This window comes from Alosa alosa, chromosome 2 (genome assembly GCF_017589495.1).
Source record: "Alosa alosa isolate M-15738 ecotype Scorff River chromosome 2, AALO_Geno_1.1, whole genome shotgun sequence".
Classification (NCBI taxonomy): domain Eukaryota; kingdom Metazoa; phylum Chordata; class Actinopteri; order Clupeiformes; family Clupeidae; genus Alosa; species Alosa alosa.
In genome coordinates, this window is record NC_063190.1 from 31,196,081 (window position 1) to 31,222,951 (window position 26,871).

The window sequence follows — 26,871 nt, forward strand, 5'->3', positions numbered from 1 at the left end:
GTGTGTGTGTGTGTGTTGAGGGGGGGGGGGGGTATGCATTAGGGAAATTGCCCCTGCCTGAGAGGCTGCACTGTACTGAAGTAATTATGGCTGGTGGCGGGATGCTGAGGCCAGGCTTTGCCTCTCTGGTCCAGACTCTTCTGCCGCAGAGCTCGCTGCCAGTCCGCACCCCCCATCCCTCCACCCGCTCGGCTCCGCACATACACACACCCCACCCTCAACATCCACCCTCCCTCCACACACACACACACACACACACACACACACACACACACACACACACACCCTCAGCCCCACCCTCCCTATCTCCCTGAGCACAGTGGTGCCAAGGGAATGGGACAGTATGTTTATTGATGAGATGAATGGGGAGGGAGATATCGGGAGAGGCAGACGAATGCGCACAGCAGTCCGACTCCGGCCATGGCAGCGCGGTGGAGCCCGCGGCGCTCGGGTGCCCTCAGGTTGGCCAGCGGCAGCGTCCCCCAGCCCACGACACAGCCGTCTGCCCGTCTCCACTGAGCACGCCGGGTAATGATGATGGACACTCACCGTGGACAGTTGTGGTGGCGTGGCTAGGAGACTCTAGGCGAGACACAGAGACGGACACCTGCAGCATGGGACTCACCTGCTTCAAGTCCTGGAAGTATGACAGCACCACACAGAAAGGTGAGTGGGACGAGCTTGGGCACCTGGCAACTGGGTCTGTGTCACTCGCTCATGCAATTGCAGTGTTGGCTTTTTTTAAAAGCTTTATTGACATAGTCTGCCCTTTATTGTCTTGGAGGAAATTAAGTTTAGAAAAGGGACTTCTGAATCGAATAACATATATGCAGCCTTTGACATACAGTATATAATAAGAACATACAGGCATAATGGGTTTATCTGAAAAGGTAATGTATACACTGAGGTATTAAGGGTTTATCTGAAAAAAGGTAATGTATAAGTATATAATGGCAAATATGCATTTGGGGTATTTACACAACTGTATGTAGTACATAACAGTTGCAAGTGTCACTACGCAAAGAACGGCCCTTTCCAAAGGTCAGAGTCCTGGAAAAACTTGTTTCTACTATTCAAGTGCAAGGACATACTCTACACAATGAGTATTGGTCGGTATTGATCTCCAACAAATTACTTGTATGTGTACAGGTATTTCTCAAAGCCTATACCCAACCACTTTTAGCTAGGGATTTCAAGAGAGTCTATCCCAATAGAATACGAAGGAGGGTGTTTGGAAAGAGCCAGAATGAGGAGAGAGAGAGAGTGTGTATCTCTCTTTCTCTCTCTCTATCTCTCTCTCTCTCTCTCTTTCTCTCTCTCTCTCTCTCTCTCTCTGTGTGTGTGTGTGTGCGCTCTTGCTCTTGTGTGTGTGTGTGTGTGTAAGTGTGTGTGCATGTGTGAAGTAAAAAGGGAACTAGCAAAACTGTACCTATTCTGGTTCTGTTCCACAGTGACACTAAGGAGAGATATGACTTCTATATAGCAGATAGAAGGATGTCCACATAGGAGAAGGAGAGTGGAGGGAGAGTCTGGTGGGGCAGTCTCTTAATTCAGTCTGTGATTTACAGTAGCAACCTGATGGATGACTGTGTAGCGGGTGGAGAAAAGGAGGGCACTTAAAATAATGAGATGGAACGGCTAGGTTACCTCAGGGTATGAGACAGACACATTCTTTAACTACAGGGGTGAAAAACATCTAGCAAGATGTAGGACAGACAGACAGGCACGTAGTGTCTGACAGACAGACTGAAGACTAAATGTGGAGCTAATCTATAGATTGCTCACAGTCAGGCCAAATTATTTTGTTAAAACTGCCTAGTAGCTGGCCAGTTGTGTTGCTATGCTCTCAGCATCCAATGGGATTGGAGGACCTGACTAGGCAAAAACAATAAGAAGCAGTGCTCAGTCTCATCATGAGAGGGTTCCCAAGGGGAATTTTGGTAACTATTTGCTGACATTAAAATATGTATCATAATGTTTCATAATATAAGAAAGTTACAGGTTTTAGTTTTGTGCTCAAGTACAACAGGGCACTATTTTAATCACAGCTGTAAGCAAGTTGGAATAACAGTAACATCTACTATATACAGCCACTTGAATCTGAAACAATGATCCCTTATTCAATATGACACAAGACAGTACAGTAGTTAACCTGTAAAATATGATCAGTGCGTATTCCATAATACTAGCTGTTCAAGAACATTAATACATCTTTAAGTATAAGTATATATGCGACTATCATGATGTGGCCCAGTATTTCATAGGAATTGTGATCTGCTGTTCAATTTTCTTGAGTTACTGTCACACACACCGCATACTATGTGCAGATTTAACCGAACAAGATCCGGGACAGGTATTGATAAACCACTTAGATGGCTGTTTTATGTTTTACGGCGCTGGGCTTGTTAAGGAGAGTGTCCTCTGTGAAATTAATGACTACACTCTCCTGCAGACTGCCTGGAATAGAGAGCACAGTTTAATTGTGGCCGAGACTCACTTCCTGATTAATACCTTTAGAGAAATGTCTGTGAAAAAGACAGCAAGCAAGACCTCCCTTTTTTAATTAAATTATGAAAACCAGTGAGCACTCCTTCCACACTGAAACCTTTCACAGTGCTTTGGAATATAGGAAATGGTGATTCAATTCATCCTGGGCTGTCGTCCAGTTCTCACGCGCACTCACCTTCCGAGAGGACGCAGTGACCGTGAGTGCCCAGATCCCCATTTGGCCGTGCTGTTAAAGAAAAATGACCTCCTTTAATTAGAGGAAATTAATCCTCTGTGTGAAAACCCCCAGCTCAAAAGGGGAAAAATGCTTATGAAAGCATGCTTGTGGGTTTGAAGACATAAATCCTAACCTGCATGGTATTTCGCGTATAATCTCAGATACTCCTGAATGATCCTGCACACCTGCTTTCACTGCCAGTGGGGTGTTTTTTCAGAGCTCCCTAGCTGAGCAAAGCTATGCTGGCGTGGAAAGAGTTGAAAACTATTTTGCTATCTGATTGCCGAGAGTGGGGATTTGTTATGTTTCACTGCCACTGTGGTATGGCACTAGTAGAGAGAGGGAGATAGAGTCAGAAAGAGAGAGAGAGAGAGCTATCAGCTAAGACACTATCACAACACAAGACCGAACACAGACTCAGACACTATCACAACACAAGACTCAGACAACAGGGCTGCCATCAGTGGACATCTGACAAGAATCAGGTTCAGCATTCAAGCTAACATTTTTTAATTTGAATTTGTAAATGTGTATTCTAAGTGGGTGCCCTCCATCAAGTTGAGTTACACTTAAGGTCCTGTCATGTGATGCAAACAAACTGATATACAAGGAGAACATGCACATACATAAACACAGACAGATCAGGGGTCCTTGCAGTAGAGGGCAGGCATGGCAGAGACATCTAAATGGATTAAAAGTTAACTCAGGGCCCTCAGAGAAATGCCCTGTCTCTCTAAATGTACTGTTTAGGGATGAAAGTGCCATCAGTCTGAATCAGTGTATAAGTGTATATGGTTTGGGTTACTTACAGAGCCATCTCTATAATGACACACATATTGATCCACTAGGTAATTAGTTCCCTGAACATAATAAGAAATACAGAAATGTATTATCTCCTCTAGCTTCTCTTACCATACATACACACACACACACACCAACACTTTCACACACACACACACACACACACACACACACACACACAAACACACACACCAACACTTTCACACACATACACACACAAAACACACACACATACACACCAACACTTTCCCACACATACACACACACACACACACCAACACTTTCACACACACACTGTCTCCTCTCTCTGACCCTCATCTGCTCTGTCTCTGACCCTCTCTCTCTCAGGTGGAAATAGGGATGTGCTGGTCAGTCCTGGCTCCTACTTCTTCTTGTCGAACAGCTGTGGTCAGGGGGAAGAGTGGCTGAAGAGCCTCAACAAGGGTGTGTGGATACCTTTCACAGGTTAGCATCCTCACACCCACATGAATGGACTTCAGTGGTGTTGCAGAGACATAGACGTGCACTGTCACACTCCTGAACCAACACACACACACACACACGCACGCATGCATGCGCACAAGCATCTCTAGTTGAATGCATACTTTGTACTTCTGGGAAGATCCCTGTGATCAGAGATATGTCTGAAGCCATAACAACTTGGAGGACGCGCACCCAATGCGAAATGTGCCCGTTGAGCACATTTCAAGTAATGCAGAAGATATCAGGGAAATCCCATTTACTTCTTTTCAATATGTGAGCCCTGAATGCATCAACTTTAGCTAGACCCTGACGTAATGCAAATGTTAATGTAGTTCAACCGCCAACAGAATCTCAACTCTCTCACTTGCAGGTAAAATGAGGAGCCTTGTGTGCTCACATACCGCCAGCTTGAGACTGTGTAGAGCCCCTATTTTGGCCCTGTGTGTTGGCAGTGCAGCACGTCCCCTGTTCTGTCTGTACAGCCGTCTGTCTGCCTTGGCTACATGCCTAGTGACTCTCAGATTGATGTGCAGGATAGTTGTCTAAACAAGGCTCATCCAGTCCTCATCATCTTCCAGTGCTGTTGCGCATGAGGAGCTGTGGTCAAAAGCAGGGGGTTTATGCCCTGGCCTATACAGTCATTCTGTAACTCTTAACAAGGAGCTAGGTAGAACTAAAAAGCTAAAGTAATTTCACTTTTACTTTTTAAATAACAGTGAGTGTATTATAGCCTATTTGTTGAATGCATTGAGAACCTATTTGTGAACATTTTATAGCCTATTCATTGAATGAATAGGCTATCATAGAATTGCAGCTACAACTGCTGAGACTGTTAGAAAAAGATGTTTCCCATGTGTGTGTGTGTGTCACACACTCTCACAGTCTCACGTCTAGGGGCTCGTGTTCACTCTCGCCACCAATCATTTCCCAGGAGGAGATTAACATTCCCAGTGAATTCCCCACACAACCTCTGAACCGTCTGCTACTTGAGACCCCCAGGGGTCCTCACCTCTTGAGTACACATACAGCCCAAACATCCACGGGTCAAGACTGCCCCAGATAAGAGAGCTGTACAACCCTCAAGCTGTCAAAACCCCCAAGAATGAGAATCTCTGTTCTGAAGTGTTTGATCAGCTGATCGACTAATATCGAGTGTGCTTGTCGGGGCGTGCAAAAGCCCGGCGGGGGGGACAGAGGCACTGTCCAAGCAGCAGCAGAGCAGAAAGGGGCAGAAAGTTCCACCTCATTTATTTTTAGCCAATCTGTGGCCCTGTTCTCACTTGTTAATGATTCCTCAGAGAGAGGGAAAGAGAAAGAGAGGGAGAGAAAGAGGGAAAGAGAGGGAAAGAGAGAGAGAAAGAGAGAGAAAGAGAGGGAGAGAGAGAGAAAGAGAGGGAAAGAGAGGGAAAGAGAGAGAGAAAGAGAGGGAAAGAGTGGGTGCTAGTGCCACCTTGGCCACCCTCCAGTGAGCACGGTGTGAGGTATTCTGACACCAGAGTGAGGAGGCGGGTGAAGAGGAATGCAGAGTAGAGGGAGAGAGAGAAAAAGAGAGAGAGAGAGTGAGAAACAGAGAGAAAGAGAGAGAGAGGAGAGAGAGAGACAGAGAGAGAGAAAAGAGAGAGAGAGTGAGAAAGAGAAAGAGAGAGAGGGAGAAATGAAGGGAGTGTGGTTATAGTCTTCATACAAAGACAATAACAAACAACAGAGAAATGAAAGGAACAAACTAAAGTTGTGATGGAGTTGGAGAGAGGCGAGGATAGGAGAAGAGAAGGTACAGCATGTCTCATGAGTCTACTGGAGCTCTGAGTCTCATGAGTCTACTGGCTCTGACAGCATGGAGCTCTGAGGAGGTACTCATGTCTCATGAGTCTACTGGAGCTCTGAGAAGGTACAGCATGTCTCATGAGTCTACTGGAGCTCTGAGAAGGTACAGTCTACTGGAGCTCTGAGGAGGTACAGCATGTCTCATGAGTCTACTGGAGCTCTGAGGAGGTACAGCATGTCTCATGAGTCTACTGGAGCTCTGAGGAGGTACAGCATGTCTCATGAGTCTACTGGAGCTCTGAGAAGGGAGCAGCAGATGGATGGCCTCTTGTGAACTCAGAGCACACCAAATCACAGCCGCCTCCTCTTCTCAACAAGGCTTCTTCCTCGCAGACTTTGTCACGGACACTCCAGAGGGGTTGAAGGGACAGTGAGGTGGATGGCACCACGGACCCTGCCACGTGACTGCATTTGTTCCCTGAAATAGAGTGACCGCACACAGTGGAATCTGGCAGCACCTCACCACTATTCTCTCCACATCCTCTGCATTGTGAGCCGCCGGACAGCTCTCCGATTTCCCCGTCACATGGCGCGGCCAGGTATGCTCCCTCAGCGAAGTCCAGCTCAAGCTGGGAGGTCAGAGGTCAAGATTAACGTCCACAGAGGGGACAGGAGGCGGAAAGTTCCAGGAGGAGGAGCTCTCACTGCTCTGTCACTATGGACACCTGCTGGCAATTGGTCACTTCTGACTCAGTGACATGGTGAATTATCGCTCGTCTCCTCAAACTGACCATATAATCCCAGGTCACTTCACATCCACTTTTTTCCCTTGTGGATTTTGAGGAAAACGTCTGGGTATGGTTCTAATGGCAATGTGAGAAGGCACGCTGTGTGACTGCAATATTTACGTATTGTTTTTCTTTGGTGACTTTTTTTCTAGTGAGATATTTTTTTCCTGGGATCGTTGGACGTGTTTTGAGTTTCCACGGTGTTTGTTTGTGTGTGTGGGGGGAGGAGTACTGATTGAGGGTTTTTCCATCACAGCACTGAGGCATGAAAGTATCACATAGTCACAAACTGGAGAGTCTTTGTTGTACACGTTCAGGGGGGAACGTCCCGTTTTACTTTGCTTTTATCTGACCAAAGAAGCCTTATCTTGCTCAGATGAAGATGGGAGAGCGGCAGGACGACTAGGAGAAGGAGGAGAGCAAAAAACCCAGAACACGCACTCAAGTTCCAGGCAGAAAAGAAATAAACAACACAAGGAGATCTCCACGAGGACATGGAACTCTGTGTCAGCACTAAGATCCTTTGAGAGTCATCATTAGATTGAAAGCTTATGTACAGAGCAGCAGGGAGAGTGCGGTGGCCCGAGGGAGACAAAAAGAACAGAAGCAGAGGTGCTGTGAGGGAAGCGATCATGCCTGAGAACAAACCTGTGGTGTGCCGGACGAGCAGCTACCTCTCGCACTCGGCTTACAGGAAGATCAAGCGAGTGTTGAGTTTCCGAAGGCGTGAGTAGCACAGGATAAACACTAGATCTACTGCCAAAACACTTAACGTGTGCTAGAGGAAGTGTTGATTATTCTTTTACCTTTACCTTGTTTATCTCTCTCATGACATTAACTTACATTTATTCATTCGGCTGACAATGTTATCCAAAGTGTCTTACAGTTCAGTACAGGTATTTTTCTCTCTGTCCTTTTCCCTCCCTCCCCACCCTCTCTCTCTCTTTCTCTCTTTCTCCCTCTCTCTCTGTCAGGTGTGTTTGGCCAGCGTTTGGAGGAGACAGTGCTGTACGAGCGGCGGTATGGGCTCCGCATGGCCCCTCTGGTGGTGGAGCAGTGTGTGGACTTCATCCGCGAGCGCGGCCTCACTGAGGTGGGTCTGTTCCGGCAGCCAGGCCAGGCCACGCTGGTCAAGGAGCTGCAGGAGGCCTTCGACGCCGGGGAGAAACCCTCCTTTGACAGGTGCCCTTAAACACTCACTCTCACTCACACACACACACACACACACACACACACACACACACACTCACACTCACACACACAGTGTGTATGATGTGATAGAGTGGTTGTGATTTCTTTTCTGAGGGTTATGTAATGCTAGGGGGTTAGCATGCTCGTGCAGGTATTTATGTTAGTGTTTGCCTGTGTGTGTGTTCCTCTCCCAGCAGTACTGATGTCCACACAGTGGCATCTCTGTTGAAGCTGTACCTGAGGGAACTTCCTGAACCTTTAGTGCCATTCTCACGCTACCCAGACTTCCTCATCTGTGGCAAGAGAATTTCTGCAGACAAGAAGCAGGTAGGAACCTCTTGCACGATCAAGCAGTGAAAACAGACAGTGGCAACATGGCAGTTTAATCACTGGTGGTGCTGCACAAGAATACACTGACTCTGCAGCATCCTTTGCCATTGTGACTGTCTGTGGCATTGACTATGACATTATTGGATAAATGTAATATGTGTTTTATATGGCACTATTAAATTGGTAAGCTAGTAACTGATTATTAGACAATTATTTTTGTCTGTTTTGGTTAATCAGGGATTGCGTGAGCTGAGGAGTCTGCTTCATGACCTTCCTGTGGCTAATTTTAACCTGCTGAACTACATTTGCCAGTAAGTCTTCAATACAACCGGCTATAGTAACACCTTCTGATGTAGGAGCCACCAGTCAGGTCACTTACTAGTCTGAAATATAGTAATGAGTTCTAGTCACATTGACATCCTGACCAGAGAAAGCGAGGCAAAAACTTCAGCTTCACCAAAAGTGTTTTCATATCCAAACTTATACATCAGGATACAACATCGCAAACAACAATACAAAGTATACTTATCTGTAAGATCAAGATTTGTCTGGGAGATCAAGATCAAACCTTTCCACAGTATGAAAAACCCACTTTCTTTGTGACTAATATGTAATATGTGCATTGGTGCATTGCAGGTTTTTGAGTGAAGTTCAGACTTACTCCAGCAGCAACAAAATGAGCATTGAGAATCTGGCAACTGTTTTTGGGCCCAACATTTTACGGCCTAAAGCAGAGGACCCTGAGAGCATCATTGGAGGTAAGTTTGATGTATGGATATGGGGAAGAGGGGGAAATACAAAGTGAGATAAACGAGTGAGAGAGAGAGAGGGTGAGATAATAGCCTGGGTTTTCCCATGCTGCTATGCGCGCGCGATTTAATTCACGCTGCTAGGCAGCCTGGATACCATGGAGCAAATTTTCGCCTCAGTTAGGGGACCAATCACAGAACGGAGGGAGGGCAGTAAGACGATGACGACACACCATAGCCGTTATGAGCCACGTAAAGACGCATTTGATAGACATTTGTAGCGCCCAATAAACGGCTCTGGGCATTCGTAAACCACGTTTCAAATACGAGAAAATGAATGCCTAGTTCCCAGACCCCGTCTCATTTGAGATGAGGGTATGACGTTAGCCAGGCTAGTGAGATAATGTGATTTTAAGAGAATGAGAGGGTGACTGAGAGTACAATATTATAGGCTTTTACACAATATGCATAATCAGAATGACTAAGAATCCTGTATATGCCGTATATGCTGTGTTAGTGTGTATCTAGTGGCATTGTTGTTGATTGTCTGCGGGCTTCTCTTCAAGGGGCAGCTGTGATCCAGCACCTGATGTCTGAGCTCATACGGGAACAAAGCCTGCTCTTCTCCAAAGACAGGGACACCGATGAGCCAAGGATCTCCAGACCGGCTCCCCTGTCCCACCGTCACAGCTACCAGGCCGAGTGGATGTGCACCGAGCTGGAGCCCCAGGAGAGTGACTCCCATCTGGGGGTGTCCGCCGACTGCCTGTCCTCCCCCCACCCCCAGGCCTCCACGCCGTGCTCACGCCAGCTGTCGCTCCCGCTGACCCCCGAGAGACGGGTGTCGGCGCACAGTCCCAGGGAGAGACGGAAGTCCCCGTTTGTGACCGAGACCGGGGCATGTCAGCTGTCCGTTTCCTCGGCCACGGGGCCCAGTCTGGCCGACCCACAGAGCTACGGCCCTGCCCCTTCAAAGGGTCATTCCCCTCAGGAAACGGGACTCGTCGCTTCCCCCGCTGGTCCACCCTCTCCTGCCTCTTCTCAGATGGTGCTGCTGGAGGTTCCGCAGCAACAGGCCACAGACTGGTCCGGCGCGGAGGAGGAGCCAAGCTGGACGGCAGAGAAGGACCAGGCAGGGAACAGTGGCAGCAGCGACGCGCAGGAGGACAGCACCCTGTCCGTCTACGACAACATGGACACTATGATGACGTTCCACGTGGGCGGTGGCAGCGGCGGCGGTGACGACGCGGCAGACCCGGGCAGTGCCATCGGCACGGCCGAGGGGGGCACCAGCGAGGCGGGCAGTGCCAGCTCGTGGTCGTCCTGCGAGGTCCTGCTCCAGGACTCCTTGGTGCGGAGTGGAAGCGCAGGTCCCACCAGCCCGTGCCAAGCCTCGGTCAGCTTCCCCTCGTTGTTTCGGGAGGGCCGCGAGGACGGCGACGTCCACCCCAACTCGCTTGCCTCGTCCTCTGCCCCCACTGACGCCCCGCTGAGCACGGGCAGCAGCGAGGTCTTCCTGCCCTCAGCACCGCTGGACCCCCACATGCCGCCCACTGCCTCCCACGCCATGCACTGCCTCCTAGCTGGACTGAGACAGCAGATGGCCAGGCAGAAAGCCGAGTATGAAGCCAGGATCCAGAGGTACATAAATACAATTTACATTTTTACAATTTTTTTATTGTAAAATGCCTCATGGCTGATTTTAAATCTTCCGGTTGAGTGATGTGATTTTTGAACAGTAGCCTTATCGTCAGCACATTTGGGGCCAGTTCGTATTAAGCCTAGTCCTAGACTAAACGTTTTTTCACAGCAATTCATTTTTAATCTAGGACTAGTTGTAACCCATATAGGGGAAACAAGCCTTGTTTCAATGATGTTACTAGGGGACAATATTATTAAGTAATATAAATGTAACTGACAAACTACAGTACAGGCCCACACACAGGCAAACATTTGTAAATCTATAAGTGTTTTTTGTGTAGCTTTATGCCCAATCTCATGAAGTTCATCCACGTTCTGCTATCATTTCTACTATTATCCTGATAGCCAGGCTGTCTGATTGTTAGGGAAGTTCATTTCAGATGCGAGTATGAGAACCTGCATCTCTGTTCGTAGGTTAGAACGTAAGAACGAGGTACTACAGACTGAGGTCGAGGGCCTCCGGTCAAGCCTTGAGCAGCAGCGGCGGTGGTTCAGCGTGGCGGAAATCAAGATGCGCAACGTGGAGCGCGCCGCGCGATGCTGACCGACGCAACGCCGCCCTCCAAAAGGAGATGGAACAGTTTTTTGACACTTTTGGAGATCTCACCACTGAGGCAAAGAAAACAGAGCGCATCATACAGAGCTTCTAATCTTTGGCCATCAAACTGCCTTTACCGACTCAATCGATAACTCAAAACACAGGCCAAGGTGTTAGTTGTCAAGGGCTGCCTTTTAAAATCCTGAAACCAGCCAAGTTACAACTCACTTTATGATGGCCTACCATCACACGGATACTGTAAAAGCCAACCTGCCTCTCATTCTTGGGTGGTACCACCCAAGTTAAATGGAATATACTCTCCCCACAAGATGAGGGGATCAGCATGATTTGTAGAAGGGTGTGATGAACTACGTCCTGTGAAGCTGTTGCTGATATAGGATGATAGAAGCATGGATAGGATTACTGGTTATTGGACTGCTTTATGCTACAGGTAGCTTACAGATATGAGGGAACCTAGACCTGCTTGAAATCACATGTAGCCTACACTAAGTGGAATGACTCGCCTCTGGTTGGCATCATACTTCATCACGTTTTGGCTGTTGAAGCTGAACTTTTACAACAGAGTGTTCCATACACATATAGATGTAAATACATTATAATGCACTCATTTAAGAGTGTTCCATACACATATATAGATGTAAATACGTTATAATGCACTCGTTTAACTCACTCATTTAGTACACTAATAAAACACAACAAAAAGTGTCCAACATGCTGCCCTGTGTATATTTTATTGTTCAGGATTATTTGTAATTTTCTCTCACCAAAGAAAAAGGGTTTTATTTTAATTCTGCTTCGTCACAATTACTTTTCTTGCCATAGATCTGTATATTTTACATTAAACAAACTGGGGGATGTTGTAAGGGCCTCTGAGTAGTCATCTGACTCTCAAGCACATCTTAATATTCTCAATATCCCACAATAATACAGCAATAATAGGATACAACTGTTTTTTTTATGAAACATCTCTGATTTTTGAGTGATCACTGATGGGAAAACATTCTCAGCCAAGAGAAGTTGTTTCACAACAACAGTCTTTAATGCAACACTAGTCTACATGTTTCGACTACATGTACAGGAATCAGTGGAAATGACACTTTTCTTCTGAAACGTCAAAGCCCTAATTCGTTGATGTGGGTTTGGATTGTCAGACAGACAGCCAAACATTGCTGCACTCAGAGACACCCCCCCACCATCTCTGCGTGTGAAAATGAACTCACTATGAAAAGCCCTTTCAAAAGCTGAGGCCCGTGCTCAGATCAGCCTACACTTTGACACGAATTAGACATTTGACATCAGTGTTCTTGAGTGGGATGTGGCAAGTGTGCGGTTGTGACAACAAATAGTCAAAGACACAACACAAAAAGACACTAAACAGACTTGGTAAACAATAGATGCTGATGCACTATTGTGTTGAAATGTATTTTCATGCAGACATTTGAAAAGAAAGCAAAAAAAAAAAAGAAATCATACACAGACACATCCACAAGAGATCCATGGCCCGATGTGAATAACTGGGAAGCAGGGTTACAATTTGACACAGAAATTCTATTGGAAAAAGGTAAACAATCAAACTTGTCCGACCAAATAATACCAATAAAATAAAACAGTCTTGTCCTCTTAGTGAAACTATCCATCACATAGACCTTGATGTGGATAAGATGTGATACTCAGGTGTTGTTTAAGGCAAATGCAATAATGTACAGCTCATGAAAACGTGAGTTCTCTCCTGAACACCTCCACTCCAATACCCTGAAGGATGGCCGACACAAACACAGTGACCATCTCAAGCCGGTCACTCTCTGGCTGATGCTCAAGTGCACAACAAGATCAGATGAACACTTTTTTCAAATCATGTTCAAGTTTAGAGGTCCAGCGGTGGCCTGGACATAATGTATGATATGTAGCAACGATCAGAGACAAGCTGACCGTCAGCAGCCTATGGGTGAACAGTGACGAGAGAGACACAAAGAGACAGAGTGAAAGAGAGAGAGACAGAGTGAGAGAGAGAGAGAGACAGAATGAGGGACTCGGACATGATGCCTAACCTCTACATGATACACCAACCCTCTCAATCTGACTGGCATTCCTGAAGTACAGTTTACAGGACTCTCTTTTAAAACAGGCTACGGCTCTGTGATTTATGTTTATATTTACAAACAGGATGGCGGGTAATAAAAAGCATGAAAACACTGTAGGAGTACAGTTTAACTTTGAGTGCGGTGGCTAGGGGTGGAGCGAGCAGGTGAACAGGGGGAAAAAAAAAAAAGATGGTCAAACAGCAAAGGGTTTTCCAGGAGAATTCTGAGGACACGTAGTATTCAAAGAGAATGAAGAGACATGACAACTGACCGCTCTCTCCATTAACTGGCGAACCACTGCCGCAACAGTGGGTAGCAGGGTCCATTAAGAAAGTGCTCAAAATGTACAGTGTCACTTTTGCTTGTTTGTCCCTTAGGCGGGTCTTTTTGTTTGAGCATACTCGAACAGTGTGCAAGCTCACTTTAAAACAGTTCGTCGTGAATCTAATGTTCACATCCCAATTCATCCGTCATCATTTCCAAATCTATATTTTGCTTCAAAATAAATGGAAATGTCTTTTGTACAGTACTTATGCTTTTGCACACTCGGAGAAGCTGTAAAACTTGGTTTCCACAGCACGAGAATTTTTTTTTTTTTTTTTACTTATATACCTATATACATCAATACAACTAAAGGCTATACGCATGAGATTCATTATCCTCAAGCCCTTGACAATGCAGACCATAAAACATGTACGAGCACTTTTTCTATATACAAGGCAGGCACTACTTTTTTCTACATGTGTACAGGCATACTTAGTATGTTGCATTTAGAGTGTTAAGTCATTTGAAGTTAACATGCAGCTGGAAATTTTGAACACCACAGATGATCCTGATGGCACAAACTCAGAGGATTCTGTCCATATTGCATATACTACTAGTAGCCTATCTGCTTCTGTGCTTCGTTTTGGTGGCCATCAACTGTACAGTGACTGTAACTTCATCAAGATGAACTCAAAATATTACAACCATATTGATCAGTTGAAGATTACACAATTGTTCCTTGAATGGAGCTAACGTTCAAGAAATTTGTCCAGGTGTATGTCAATGTAAAAAACACTTTAAAAACCTAGGTCTGACTTATCATGGGGAGAGAGATGAAGGGGAAAAAAGGCATTGGTGTTTGATTTTAAAATAATTGCACAATGGAAAAAAAATCCAACGTCGATTCCGCAGATACTTTTTTTTCTTTCTTAAAGGCTGGTTGTTTTCATTTCTAAGGCAACACAACCTTAGAGCTTCTGCCATTTCAAATCACGTAGAGATACGGTGCTGAGAGTAAACAAGTCAATAAAACACACTAAAATGAATAAAGACAAGAAGCAACCAGCAGCTCAGCCCTTCCAGCGGAAGACAAAAAGAAAAGAAAAAACATAAACTAAAAGAAACATCTCTTGAAATAACTCGTCTCAATCTTTTCAGTCCAAACCATAACATGGCACACAGAGAAGGAGCCAACAAGAGAGAGAGAGAGAGAGAGAGAGAGACAGACAGAAGACAGAGGAGAAAGGTTGCTGAGGGTTACTCCTCTAGCACCCCCGTGAGGGTGTCTGCGCAGCTGCTGTCCGTGTCTGAGGCAAGCGTCTGCTCCGTCGACATGGACGAGATGTCATTGATGGAGGACGACTGAGACGCTGTGGCGCTGCTGTTCACCATGCCATCTAGTGGACAAGGAGGAGAACAGCACCGTCAGCTTACACCACCCCCCAAACTAACACACAAACCACCACCTGACTAGAGAGAAGATCTGCAAGACTTCCAGGATGAGAAGTCATTAACTATGCAGTAACACTGTCAAAGCAAACTGTGAAGTGAATGTCATTAGAGTAATATAATTAGACAAATGCAATTATCCACTGACAAACACAATTTGGGCAGCCGTGGCCCACTGGTTAGCACTCTGGACTTGTAACCGGTGGGTTGCCGGTTTGAGCCCCGACCAGTGGGCTGCGGCTGAAGTGCCCTTGAGCAAGGCACCTAACCCCTCACTGCTCCCCGGCGCCCGCCGTTGTAGCAGGCAGCTCACTGCGCCGGGATTAGTGTGTGCTTCACCTCACTGTGTGTTCACTGTGTGCTGTTAGTGTTTCACTAATTCACAGACTGTGGACTGTGCAGAGACCAAATTTCCCTCACGGGATCAAAAAAGTATATATACTATACTATATACTTACTTAAGTCATCTTTTTACAGATTGTGGTTTGTGTTATTTTCTGGCATCAATCTGTTTTATCTATCTGTTTTATTAAGGATACTTATACTTCTACTTAATTAGCATAGCAAGCATGTTATTTCTTTTTGCGTGTCCATCTTGGTTCCTCACCAGAGCCTTCTTCCTTCAGCACACCGTTCCTGTTCCTCTCTTCCCAGTCCATGACTTCTTTGTAGATCAACTCTGCAGAAAGACAGCGTTCCAGCATTACAACACATAAACAATCCATATGACAGACAAAACAGAGCTGATATGAAAAGTGACAGCAGTCTAAACATCTACAACCTGGTTAAACATTGGTGAAAATGCATGCATATTAATATTTTGTGCAATGTATGCATGTACTGTATACTAATAAGTTAAAGGTACAAGTAAGTGAAAAAAAAAGAAATTTCTTTACCTTTCCATTGTTCAATGGTATGCTCCCTCTCCTCCAGCTGCTTGTCGGAAATCTGAGGGGGCGGCTAAACACAATCAAATACAACACAATCAGAAGCGCTTACCTAGGTCTGCTCTGTACTGGGTTTCATATAGATTAACTGTTCTGCGCCTGTTCAAGGACCCTTAATGACATTTCTATGATAGACCTACAAGTATACAAAATAAAAAATAAAAAATGCAAACACTAAACCACAGGTTAGGTCTAATTGTCGACTGGGAATTAAACAACAATATTTTCTATTTAGTTTCTTCTCTAATAGGCTATTCAAGTTAAAACTTTATCAGGCTTCAGGGATTTTAGAATACAATGAATTTTCCCAGGACTGTGGGAACCCTATTGTATTGAACAACCCATTCCTAGCACTGTTGCCCCCCCCCCCCCAAAAAAAAATGAAAACAGGCATGACTACCCACCGCATCAGCCTCAGCTGGGTCGTACCACACGTGGATGTAGGGGTGGTTCAGGGCTTCCTGCACCGAGATGCGGCACTCTGGGTCGATCACCAGCATCTTGGACAGCAGGTCCCGGGCTTGGCTGGCTGCAGCAGAAAGAACACAGAGGAGAGCCATCACCAAAATGGCCACCGGCCCATCCAAAGCACTAGGAGCACTGCTGTAAAAGACCACTCTATGGGCAGACCAACAGAGATCAACAACAGAAGCATCACACTGCAAGAGTGCCTACTTTTGAGTTTGTCGTGCTCCGTTTCAGAGGGGAAGGCCCAGTCAGGGAAGAGCTCGCTGAAGCTAAGGCCAGGATACTGAGGCTTGTTCATGACGTAGTTCCTCACAGTCTCCATCAGCCGGTTCATGAACTCCATGGAGGGGGTGCCTAAAATCTCTATGACTTTATTCCACTGGTCGATATCTAGAGCAGGTGTAGTTAAAGAAAGGGACTAGAAGAGACATTGTGATGGAATAACATTCAGAGGGATATTACCAGTATACAGACAGACAAATTAACACTATAAATAAATACAGGGTTCCCACTCTAAGTCAGATGTAAAATTCCATGTCTTTTCCCTGACAAAAAACCTGAATTTTCATGTCCTACTATAGAATGAATCATACAATATACCGACCAAAGATATACACCAATTCTGTGTCGACATATATTTGCATTAATGTATTTTGGAAAGTAAATTTTAAATTGCTTTAAAAAACAAAATTCCCTGATATTCCATGACTTTGCCCCACAGACCATGACATGTCTGGAATAGACAGATATTCCAGAAATTCCATGACCTGTGGGAACCCGATAATAACTGACTGACCTACTAACAGACAGACAGACAGACAAGACTATTCAACCAATGATGTTTCCCTTTCCTCTCAGATTTGGATTTGAACTTATCGGCCGTGTCACTTAAGTTTCCACCCGCCACTGAATAATAGACTGGGAGGTCAGCTGCACAACACAGGGGAAGAGGCTCGCTGCTCACTTGATAAGGGAAAGGAAGCATTTCCTGACACATCCGGCCTTCTGGGAGGAAGTTCCACATGAGCTTGAATCACAAATATACCCATGAATGCACCAAAGAGAAAAGTGCAGAAATAATTGGACAGAAAGTGTGTTTCCAGAAGATCTGGTCTGAAAAGGATACGGTCTGTGCCCTGGAAGATGACACTGCCTTTTACCATCTCTCCCATGATGCATCCTACTGACCAGATATCCACTGCAAAGACAGCACAGACAGTTTAGCCTTTTATAACACACCGCAGACACAGAGTGCAAATCCGCTTCTACAGTCTTACAGTGTGTTTGCAAAGCCTTGTATGTAACAGGCAGAAATGTGGCTGTTATATAAATTAAAGACAAATGTACTAATTAATTAGTCTTTAACTGTGTAGAGAACATCAGTCTTACAAAACAACCCCCGATGCCAGAAGCAAGGACGCATCTTCTATATTCACAGGAAGTGGACCAATATACCAGATATCCTACCAGATAGCACACACTATTTAGCATCTGCAAAAGGAAATGCAACACAAGCTATAAGGCTAAAGCTTGTGAACAGGCATATCCTTACGGTAATGCTAGCTAGCAGTCCACCCTCTCCACTGAAAAATCTATATAGGCAAAGAGGATTTTATTACTGGGGATGTCAATCTAATGAAAAGGGTGTGTGTGAATCTCAGCACTAGATCAACGTTTGACATGTGATACCATTACCACCAGTATTCATCAATTCCCATAAGCACACTGTCAGCAACTGCCAAAGCAAATTAGAGAGGAGAGGACATGACCAATGTGCTTTGGGTATGAGGCTGTAAAAGCATTTGACGAGACGAGCACATCTGGGGGTGATGGAGGACAGGTGGGTGGCGTACCATTCTCTTTGTACTTCATGCCCAGGATGACCTCTGGTGCTCGGTAGTATCTGGTCACTACATAAGGGGTCATCATGAAGTTGGTGCAGGCGGTTCTGGCAAGCCCGAAGTCTAAAATCTTTAAAGTGCAGTCAGACTTCACCACAATATTGCTGGGCTTCAGGTCCTGTGGACAAAAGGGAGGATTATTTTAGGCAAGGTTTTATTTCTATAGCACATTTCATACACAGGGGTAATTCAAGCTGCTTTACATAAACAAAAGCAAAGAGTAATAATACATAAAAGCATAAAAGGGCAAGAGTTAAAAAAAAAAAAAAAAAAAAAGTACATATATAATTGAAAGACATAAAAAACAACATAGAATAATAAAAAGTGCAAAACAACAAATTACTGGAACACAACCAACAACAACAGTAAAAGGAATGATGAGCACTCTGATTAACAGCATAAAAGCATGAGCCATGTGTAACTCAGTGATTCTTACTGTATTTCCTAACTATTAGCCGCGGTTTATACATTGATTTTGCAAAATTTCTTCAGCTATGAGGTTAATAATACACGGGGGCAGTTAATATGGTATTAATATGGTTTTGTTTTTTTTTAACTTGCATAAAACACTGTCCTGAGGTTTATACACAATGCGGCTAATACACAGGAAATTACTGTAGTTGAACACCCAATGAACAGCAGCACTTTCAAATACTGTATGAAGATTCTTGAAGTAGCCCCGTATGTGCGCGCACAAATATAATCCTTTTAGTGCAAAAATGCCCAATAGAACCTGTAGATATAGTCCTGAGATAGAGTAATTTGTCAAACAAGGAGATGGGTAACTCCTCTTTTAGGTAACACCCGAATAGAGCTTCAGAGAAGCCCGATAGAGCAGTAATGCCCTATAGAGTAATTAACACCCGAATAGAGCTTCAGAGAAGGCCGATAGAGCAGTAATGCCCTATAGAGTAATTAATACCCGAATAGAGTGTTAATACCCGAATAGAGTAATTAGAGTAACACCCCATCAGTCTCGTTGACACCCAAATAGAGCTTCAGAGAAGCCGAGATAGAGCTGTTACGCCCATAGAGACTATGCCCGCTCTGTCTATTCTTTGTAGAATAACAGGGTGACTACTTCACACAATCCCCCTTTGCCCAACTAACGACACCAAGATTTGTTTCGCTTTAAGCCCTTTTGTATCAAGGAGAGTGGCATTACTTTTTTCTTTGTTCAGCTGTCATTAGACGACACAGCTAAGTAAAGTTGGGTGCCACCAGCATAGCTATGATAGGAAATCAAATTGTTTTTGATGATTTGACTAAGTGGGATTATATAGAGGTTGAATAAACGTGGCCCCAAGATCGACATCTGGGGAACACCACAAGTCAAGGACGTTGGTGTTGAGGTACAGTTGCCGATGGCAACAAAAAAAACTCCTTTCTTGTAGATATGATTTGACCGAGGAAATGTGCCAGAAAGCAATGATACATTTACAATGTGAAGCACTTCTGCTGCTATGAGGTGAAGAACAGATTTTTTAAAAAACGGTAAGTACAGTGTCTAAGCCACACGTGGAAGAGTTGAGGTTCAAGAGTTTCATAGTCTAATAATTGAGAAGATATGTTCAGTCTGATTTTATAAATTTTGTCTTTAACTCATTGCATTTATTAGTTGACAGAAGTTCAGAAGTTCAAGTAACAAGGGGGCTTTGTTAACTTTTTGGCAGTTGAAGATAGCACAAGAGTTATTTATTATACAGAGAGGGTCTGTTACAGTGGTTTACTCATTGGCAACAATCTCATTCTCATCATGAAAAGTTTCAGGTAAACACAAGCAAACGGCCTCTCCTACGGCCCAAACACTGACAGCAGGATCCCTTAGTTCAACACATCTTTCTACTAATACGAAATGATGCTGACCCTGTGGATGATGCCTGCAGAGTGTAGATGTCGAATGCCACAGAGGATTTGGTAGAGCAGGTAGGACATCCTCTCATGGTCCAGGTCCATGTGGATCACCTGACACAGGCTCGCATCCATCAGCTCCATCACGAGGTACCTGTCAGGCACAGAGCATCGGAGAGCAACTCAAGAGCAATTCTCCTCTGGTCTTGACTCCAGATGTTTGATGACTCTCCAAGAGAGAAGTTCATGCATTTTTAAAAGGTCTTATCCCTACTTCGAATGAATCGCACTGGAAAATTACACTTCTACAGTTAACGTGTCTGCAAACACACAAGTGCAGGACTTACAAGTCTTGAAACTCCTCCAGGGATTTTTGTGGCGTGAACACATTTAGCAAACGTATGATCTGCAGAGGGAGAAAACACAACAAGACAAGACAGGAGAGGCAGGACCGTTAGTGGCTGGAGAATGTTGGCATGATTGGCATTAACAGCAACACTCACTCGCTCAACTCAAGCAGAAAGCGGCATTTGCCGCGAGTGACAGCCAGGAAGGAGAGTGACGCACATTTTTGTGGTTGACACACTTGAGGAGCACCAGCTCCCTGTAGGCGCGTTTGGCGTGAGTCTGGTTTTGGAAAGGGCGGCTGAGCTTCTTCACTGCTACAGGGATCCCAAGGACAGTGTCCAGAGCCGAGCTGAGGGGGAATAGGGTAGACATGAACACACACACACACACAACCAACATACATAACATGATCTACTCTCACAGAGTCAGGGTCATTACCACTGAAACTCCTGCACATGTACACACAAGACATGGAATGTAGGCTACACATGACACATGTACGATTACTATTATATACTATTACTACTATGTACTATACTATTATGTCTCTATGGGACTTGAAAAGGGCTGCCTCTCTGTAACTTTCACATTGTTCTTGTTAAAATAAGCATTTGATATGTTCAAACACAAAGACATGCAACCTCACTTCTGTTCTGTGGCTGTGTGTGAGTGTGTGTGTGTGTGTGTGTGTGCGAGCTGCACTTATGAGTTCCCAGGTGGGCCCATACTCACCAAACGATGCCCTGGGCCCCGGAGCCGATGGCTCGCAGCTGCTGGTACCTCCTCAGCACGGTGAAGGTGGAGTCGCCCACCTGGATGCTGTAGAAGTGCCCCTCCCCCTCAGTCATGGCTGCTCCTGTGCAAGGGCCTCACTAAATGGGTCAGACCTGCAGGCAGAGACCAAGAGCAACATTAGATCTGAGACTGACCAGCACAGTACCATCAACCTGACACAACATTTTTATGGACTTTTATGCTATTTACTGAGATTTACTATTTATTTACTGAGCTAAATTTCAAAACATTCCAAGAGTTTATTATTTGCACGTTCTAACTGAGGGGCTAGAAAAAAAAACGAATTCAAAAAATGGAGACTGGTGAAGAGACCGATAAGTTCAAGGATCCTTCCAGTCATCTTCCTTCTCTCCCCACTTCAGCACATCCATCAGAAATATGCAGCCTGATATTCTACAGTAGAACAATTTGCCTGCTACAGAAAAATACAACATGACTGCCCAGGCTACTCCTGGAAATGATGCTTAGAATTCTTTGATAACAAATACTGAATGTCCCAAAAACATGACCATGATGATTATTAACACATTCCATACAGTTAACCTGAGCACAAACGAGAGGAATTCAAAAGATGAGGTAAAGATGTAACCGGACAGACGTACAGTACAGATAGCTTATCATATAGGCGGCTACACAAATATTCTGACGGGGAAAAAACCTGTCACAAAATGTTGGCACAGTCTCATATCAGTCTATGTGTCCTCCCTGGTCAGCTCACACATGCCCTGCAACCTCTGAGAAATGGACAGGCTCTACTGTACTGTGTACTGCATTGTGCGGTCATTTCTTTTGTCATCGTGGCTTTACTTGTCATGGGCTTAAATGAAGAGTGGAGGAAGAATAAAGCCATGCGTGGGGTTTCAACTTCATACCAACTAGCGCTCGCACCTCTCCCTAAATGGTCCAGCGCCTCAAGCCTGTCTCAGAATTTACAGTGCTCCCCTGGCCTGCAAGACCATTTGTTTCCCACTTCAAAGACATTTCTTCTGTACTTCTTAATCCAACGGACCTGCTCACTGAAGAGATTGCTCAAGCATGCATAAAGTCTCCTCTTTCTGCAAAGCTGTTTTATACACTGGTGGCATTGTGCCGGCTAATATACAGTCTACGCTCATGTCTTCAGGTAAAATGCTGTCCATAAATGCTACATGGAACAAAATATGGATGACCAGTGACAACATTACATTTCTGATGGGTATAAATGGATGAGGCGGCCGAGCGTTGCCCAGGCCTTCCACAGCCTTGCAATATTATTTTGTTAGGGTTGCAACTGAAAAAAGTACTGGAGCCCATTTCATCCGATCTGGAGAGAGATAAAGCTAATCATGTTATACCGTGCTCAATAATCCAATATCTTAATAGACCATGCTGCTCTGGCCACAAGCAGCACATAAAGGCATTAGATTAAGCATACAAGGAATCCAGGCCTGCTAGTAAATCAATATACTTGCAGGGCAACATGAATATTCACTGGAAGGCAGGAAAATACCGAGCTGCAAGTACATCTGTAGATTTTGTACCCTGACTCAATCCAATGCAAACATTTAGGTTGTCCCACAGGGGATGGAGTAACCAAATGGTCCAGTCCACAATCTTTAAATCTGATCCACCACAGTGAGGAAAAAGGCTTAAAGAAATAATGTGCTTGCAGCACTTACCAGTCTTTTTTTACAAGTTCAGCCACATGTTAGCAATGTGATTTCATAACCACACATGACAGTAACAAAGACCAAATTCCAAGTTAAATGTACCACTTCATCTGCCTGACTTAAATGCCACGTGCATGCACCTGCATTAAACAAAAGACCCTGAACACACACTGTGCAATGTACAGAACTGACCATCGTGATGTAATGTGGCCATTACAACATTATCATCCACATTCGGGAAGACAAAGGGTAACCTTGGGAACCTTGGATAATGACTCCTCCGGCATTCCGCGCCACATGCCGTTTACTCTGGCTCACAGTAAAGCCAGGAGGACCAGAGGAGGCAACAACAGAGTCATATGGGAGAGATAAGCTGGGTCAGGATCAGCACTCCTGTCTGGTCTACGAGGACGCCACATTCACGGTGAAATACACTCATGCGGTCCGCCTGTTTGCAGCAGCGCACGGTGATAAAATCTTTGCTGTGCTTGTAAGTGTCTGCTAGGAAAGCAAGGTAGCGGACAACTGCAGATTGTTCCCACATCTCAGAGAAGTCTGTGTCTGCTTGAATACGGAACACGTCATGGCCATCCTTTCATTCTGTTTTGAAGGGAGCATATGCATGTTTCTAGTCCGGCTTGCCTGGCAGGGACATGGCAATAATTAGACTTTGTCTGATAACACAAATCTCACAGACGATGTCTGAGAGATCAACACAGTGCGTTAGTTTGCCCAAGTAATAGATGGTCCACCTTCTCGGCTAGGATGCATGTTTTAAAGGAAATGCTGCAGAAAAAGACTGCTTATTCAAAACACCAATCCACAACAGACATACACACATGAACAACACAGACAGAAACACAGAGCAGCGTGACCGTGTGGTCAGCGGGCAGACTCAGACAGTGGTATGTCAAGAGCCCCATGGCATGCAGAAAGACTGGTGACCCAGAAAGGCCTGTGTGATCCTCAGCAATGGGCAGCAGCTGATTCGCGCCGACTACTTCATCTCACAGACCTGATATGACTGCTTGTGTGTACAGATCAAATTTGTTTTATGATCTATGATTAAGCGAGGGCTCCGCATTCAATGTCTCAAATTTACGCTCCACGAGTTAAACGACGCCTTACTCTACCAGGTCTCAGATTCACATTATAGCCTATGATTAAACATGACTTCATATGTGACATCAATGGGAAACCACATGACACCAGGGTCAGTGACTGTGGGGTCATCTACATAAATTCAGGGGACAGACTTTCCTCTATGTGTGTCACATTTAAATTTGTTTATAGAAGCATATTACTGAAATGGTGTATGACAAGTCTATGTGCAATTCAAGACTATCTTTAACTGTGTAATTGGTAGAGAGTAGGCCTACATTGTATATGCAATTTCCACTATCTGCATTTAAAAGAGAAAGCAACTCTTTTTAGGGTGCATCCTATTAACCTGTGACGATACTGGCAGGGACGTTTTGTTACTTAAATACGTCATCCACAGAAACCAACCATGTAGTTTCCCATGATCCATCCATCCAGATGTATCAGGCCAGGGACACCAGTGAGAACCCCAGTAGTACTACCCACCACCTTTGCTTGAATACCAGTTTGGACAACATAACAAAAATGTGTAACACTGAGACACTTAACATTTCATAAGAATTTGTTCATAACTAACGTCTCTACCGTCCATATACCGCCTTGATCACATGCTCCGAGATCCAGACAAGCTAGCACTTGTATGGTAACGCATACGGTATAATCGTGGGCTAGGCATGCATAAGACAGAAGAACCATATACTTTTCTGATCTGACATTACTCGTCCGTATGAGAAGGCTGACTAACTTACAGTTTTCCCGTTTAAGTTAAAAGACCACCTTAAAAAAACAGCGTTATTTCCCACCAAAACCCATAACTCATGGTTGCCATCGCGACATGTTAAGAAGGATCCACGATATCTACAGTGAAGAGGCCAGAACTCCAAAAGCTAATGTTAACCTTACCAATCCAGACAGCTAGCTGTGCTGTGCTGGGCTGTGCTGGGCGTACGGGACAGCAATTCCTCGGTGTCAAAGCCAAAGCAACGTGGTAAACGATAGATTGGAAACTTGTTTAAAATGTGTAATAGACACACTCAGGATTAGTAGAATGAAAGAAATGTTCTCAAAATCAGCCGGAGAATCTTGTGCACAGCTGTCGGGATGAAATGTGTTAGCTAGCTTGCCGCTTACCTTCTCTCCTCTCACTCTCCCCGGTTTTCTCCCATGCAGACACAAGCGAGACACACCAAATTGCGGAAGTATAGCCACTTACTCTGCGTCTACATAAAACGACACGTTTCTTATAGAATAGTGAATGAAATATACTTTTAGATTAGGTCTTCCTCTGACTGCACGCAAAATAGCCCATCGATGTCTGAAGCATGACTATAGGGGCGGAGGTTTGTGGGACAATAATTCGACGGCAATGCGAGTTAGCCAGAATGACGTAATCGCGTAGCAGAGTCAATTTCAAGTTTTGATGGGCACAAAAAGTTAGGCCAAATGTGTAAAGTAGCTGTCATTTTAAAGACACTTCCGAGGTATTAAAAAATATATTAAGGAAAAATCATGCAAACCCAATTTCACAAATTAGTAGGGGGGCCTATGTGTCTAATTTGGGGGCTTGTGGGATTCGCATGTTAATTTTTGGAGAGTATTATATCTTTGTTCTAGGCCTAGGGGTTTTTAAGAGTAAAAAAAAAACATGTCTCCATTTTTTTGAAGGTTTTGAAGGACCCAAATAAAAGGTCAAATTCAGAAAAGGTCAAATGTGGTGTTTTGTCCATAAACCTCACATTGTTGGTATTATAGCATAGGGTTTGGTGCCAAAAAGCAAAGATATTCTACAAGGTAGTATGCAAAAGTGGACCACATAAACAATAGAACATTATAAAACATTTTTAGGCTGATGATTGATCTCTTTTACAAGAAATTGTGCCTAAAATTCTCAATTCTTCAATATCAATACTATCAATTCATGCCTATTAGTGTGCTTGAGTGTAGGCCTAGCCTGCTCTGCCAGTTCTTGTCTACACCCATTCAGAGCACAAAGTGCAGAGATCTCTGTTAAATCAAGTTTAATAGACTTTTACATAGCTAGCTAAAGTCTGTAAGGCCTTCCGTAGCCTATGTAAGTGTGAAGAAAAGAAAGGGTAAAGGATCAGATAGACAAACAGACAGGTGAGTGTGTGTGTGTGTGTGTAAGACAGAGAAAGAGAAAGAGAGACTAGCAGTGACAGTTGGCTGTTGATAGCTGGCAGTTATAGAATTTAGAATATTGAATAACCTGAAGCACATAGTGCAGGCACACATATTCTAAAAGAAACAGATTTTGGGCTATGTATCCAGTGGCAGATATGTGTGGACTGGTGAATGACCCATCACTAGTAGAGACATGCCAAATTTCTTGTTTTTGTCCATGAGAGAGTATGGAGATGGTGATCACAGATAAGCCAACGATTACAACGTTACAGTGCAGTTATTTTACAACAGAACAAAGCAGTTTGGTACAGGAACTGCTACAAATCCACCTGTAACAGTGAGCATCTCCAGCATGCTAAGATTCGCTACTAGAAATCATGTGAAGCAGGCAGGACTCAGTGTCTTCAGAAAAAATGTGGCAGACCATCTTCTGAACCTGCAGCAACACCTGCAACTGCATCAAGTCCATCAAGACACACTTTGTACACTTATTCAGCAGCAGCTGCTGCCAGCATAGATACGTGCTTCTTCTGTCAGAAGCAGACAAAAGAGCGTCTTCATGAGGTGTCCTCTTTCAATGCAGGCAACCAACCAAGAGATAAGTAATATTTTGAAGTCAATGACTTTTAACAGGTAGCCAGTGTAAAGATGCTAGGATGGATACAAGGATACAAGGAAGTTTATTGTCACATGCATATAGTTAGTAGATTAAGTGGCAAGGGCTGCATAAGAAAGGTGGGGGAGGATTGGGATTGGGGGGGACCAACAAGGAGCACCCAAGAGC

At 44.6% G+C, this 26,871-nt stretch overlaps 2 protein-coding genes across 7 annotated transcripts; one reads left to right on the top strand and one right to left on the bottom strand.

The window, feature by feature from the left end:
- si:ch211-247j9.1 (rho GTPase-activating protein 24) lies at positions 1-11,801 on the top strand. Of its 5 annotated transcripts, none has more exons than XM_048237503.1 (8): positions 1-666; positions 3,875-3,991; positions 7,536-7,743; positions 7,947-8,079; positions 8,320-8,393; positions 8,719-8,840; positions 9,404-10,472; positions 10,947-11,801. In XM_048237503.1, the coding sequence occupies exons 1-8, from the start codon at positions 363-365 to the stop codon at positions 11,074-11,076; spliced, it is 2,157 nt and encodes a 718-aa protein (XP_048093460.1). In that variant the 5' UTR covers positions 1-362; the 3' UTR covers positions 11,077-11,801. The 5 variants fall into 5 exon arrangements, with proteins under 5 accessions (XP_048093460.1, XP_048093458.1, XP_048093459.1 ...); XM_048237501.1 differs by having other exon boundaries at positions 2-666; positions 9,398-10,472; XM_048237502.1 differs by having other exon boundaries at positions 2-666; positions 7,950-8,079; positions 9,398-10,472.
- A 670-nt stretch (positions 11,802-12,471) lies between these two features.
- mapk9 (mitogen-activated protein kinase 9) lies at positions 12,472-25,298 on the bottom strand. Of its 2 annotated transcripts, none has more exons than XM_048237510.1 (12): positions 25,077-25,298; positions 21,133-21,287; positions 20,620-20,749; positions 20,400-20,458; positions 20,068-20,206; positions 18,154-18,319; positions 17,427-17,498; positions 16,508-16,690; positions 16,237-16,361; positions 15,782-15,833; positions 15,493-15,564; positions 12,472-14,833 (listed from the first exon to the last, which is right to left on the bottom strand). In XM_048237510.1, exons 2-12 carry the CDS (start codon positions 21,246-21,248, stop codon positions 14,694-14,696), a joined length of 1,254 nt encoding a protein of 417 aa, XP_048093467.1. In that variant the 5' UTR covers positions 21,249-21,287; positions 25,077-25,298; the 3' UTR covers positions 12,472-14,693. The 2 variants fall into 2 exon arrangements, with proteins under 2 accessions (XP_048093467.1, XP_048093466.1); XM_048237509.1 differs by having other exon boundaries at positions 15,782-15,845.
- Positions 25,299-26,871: the final 1,573 nt, after the last annotated feature.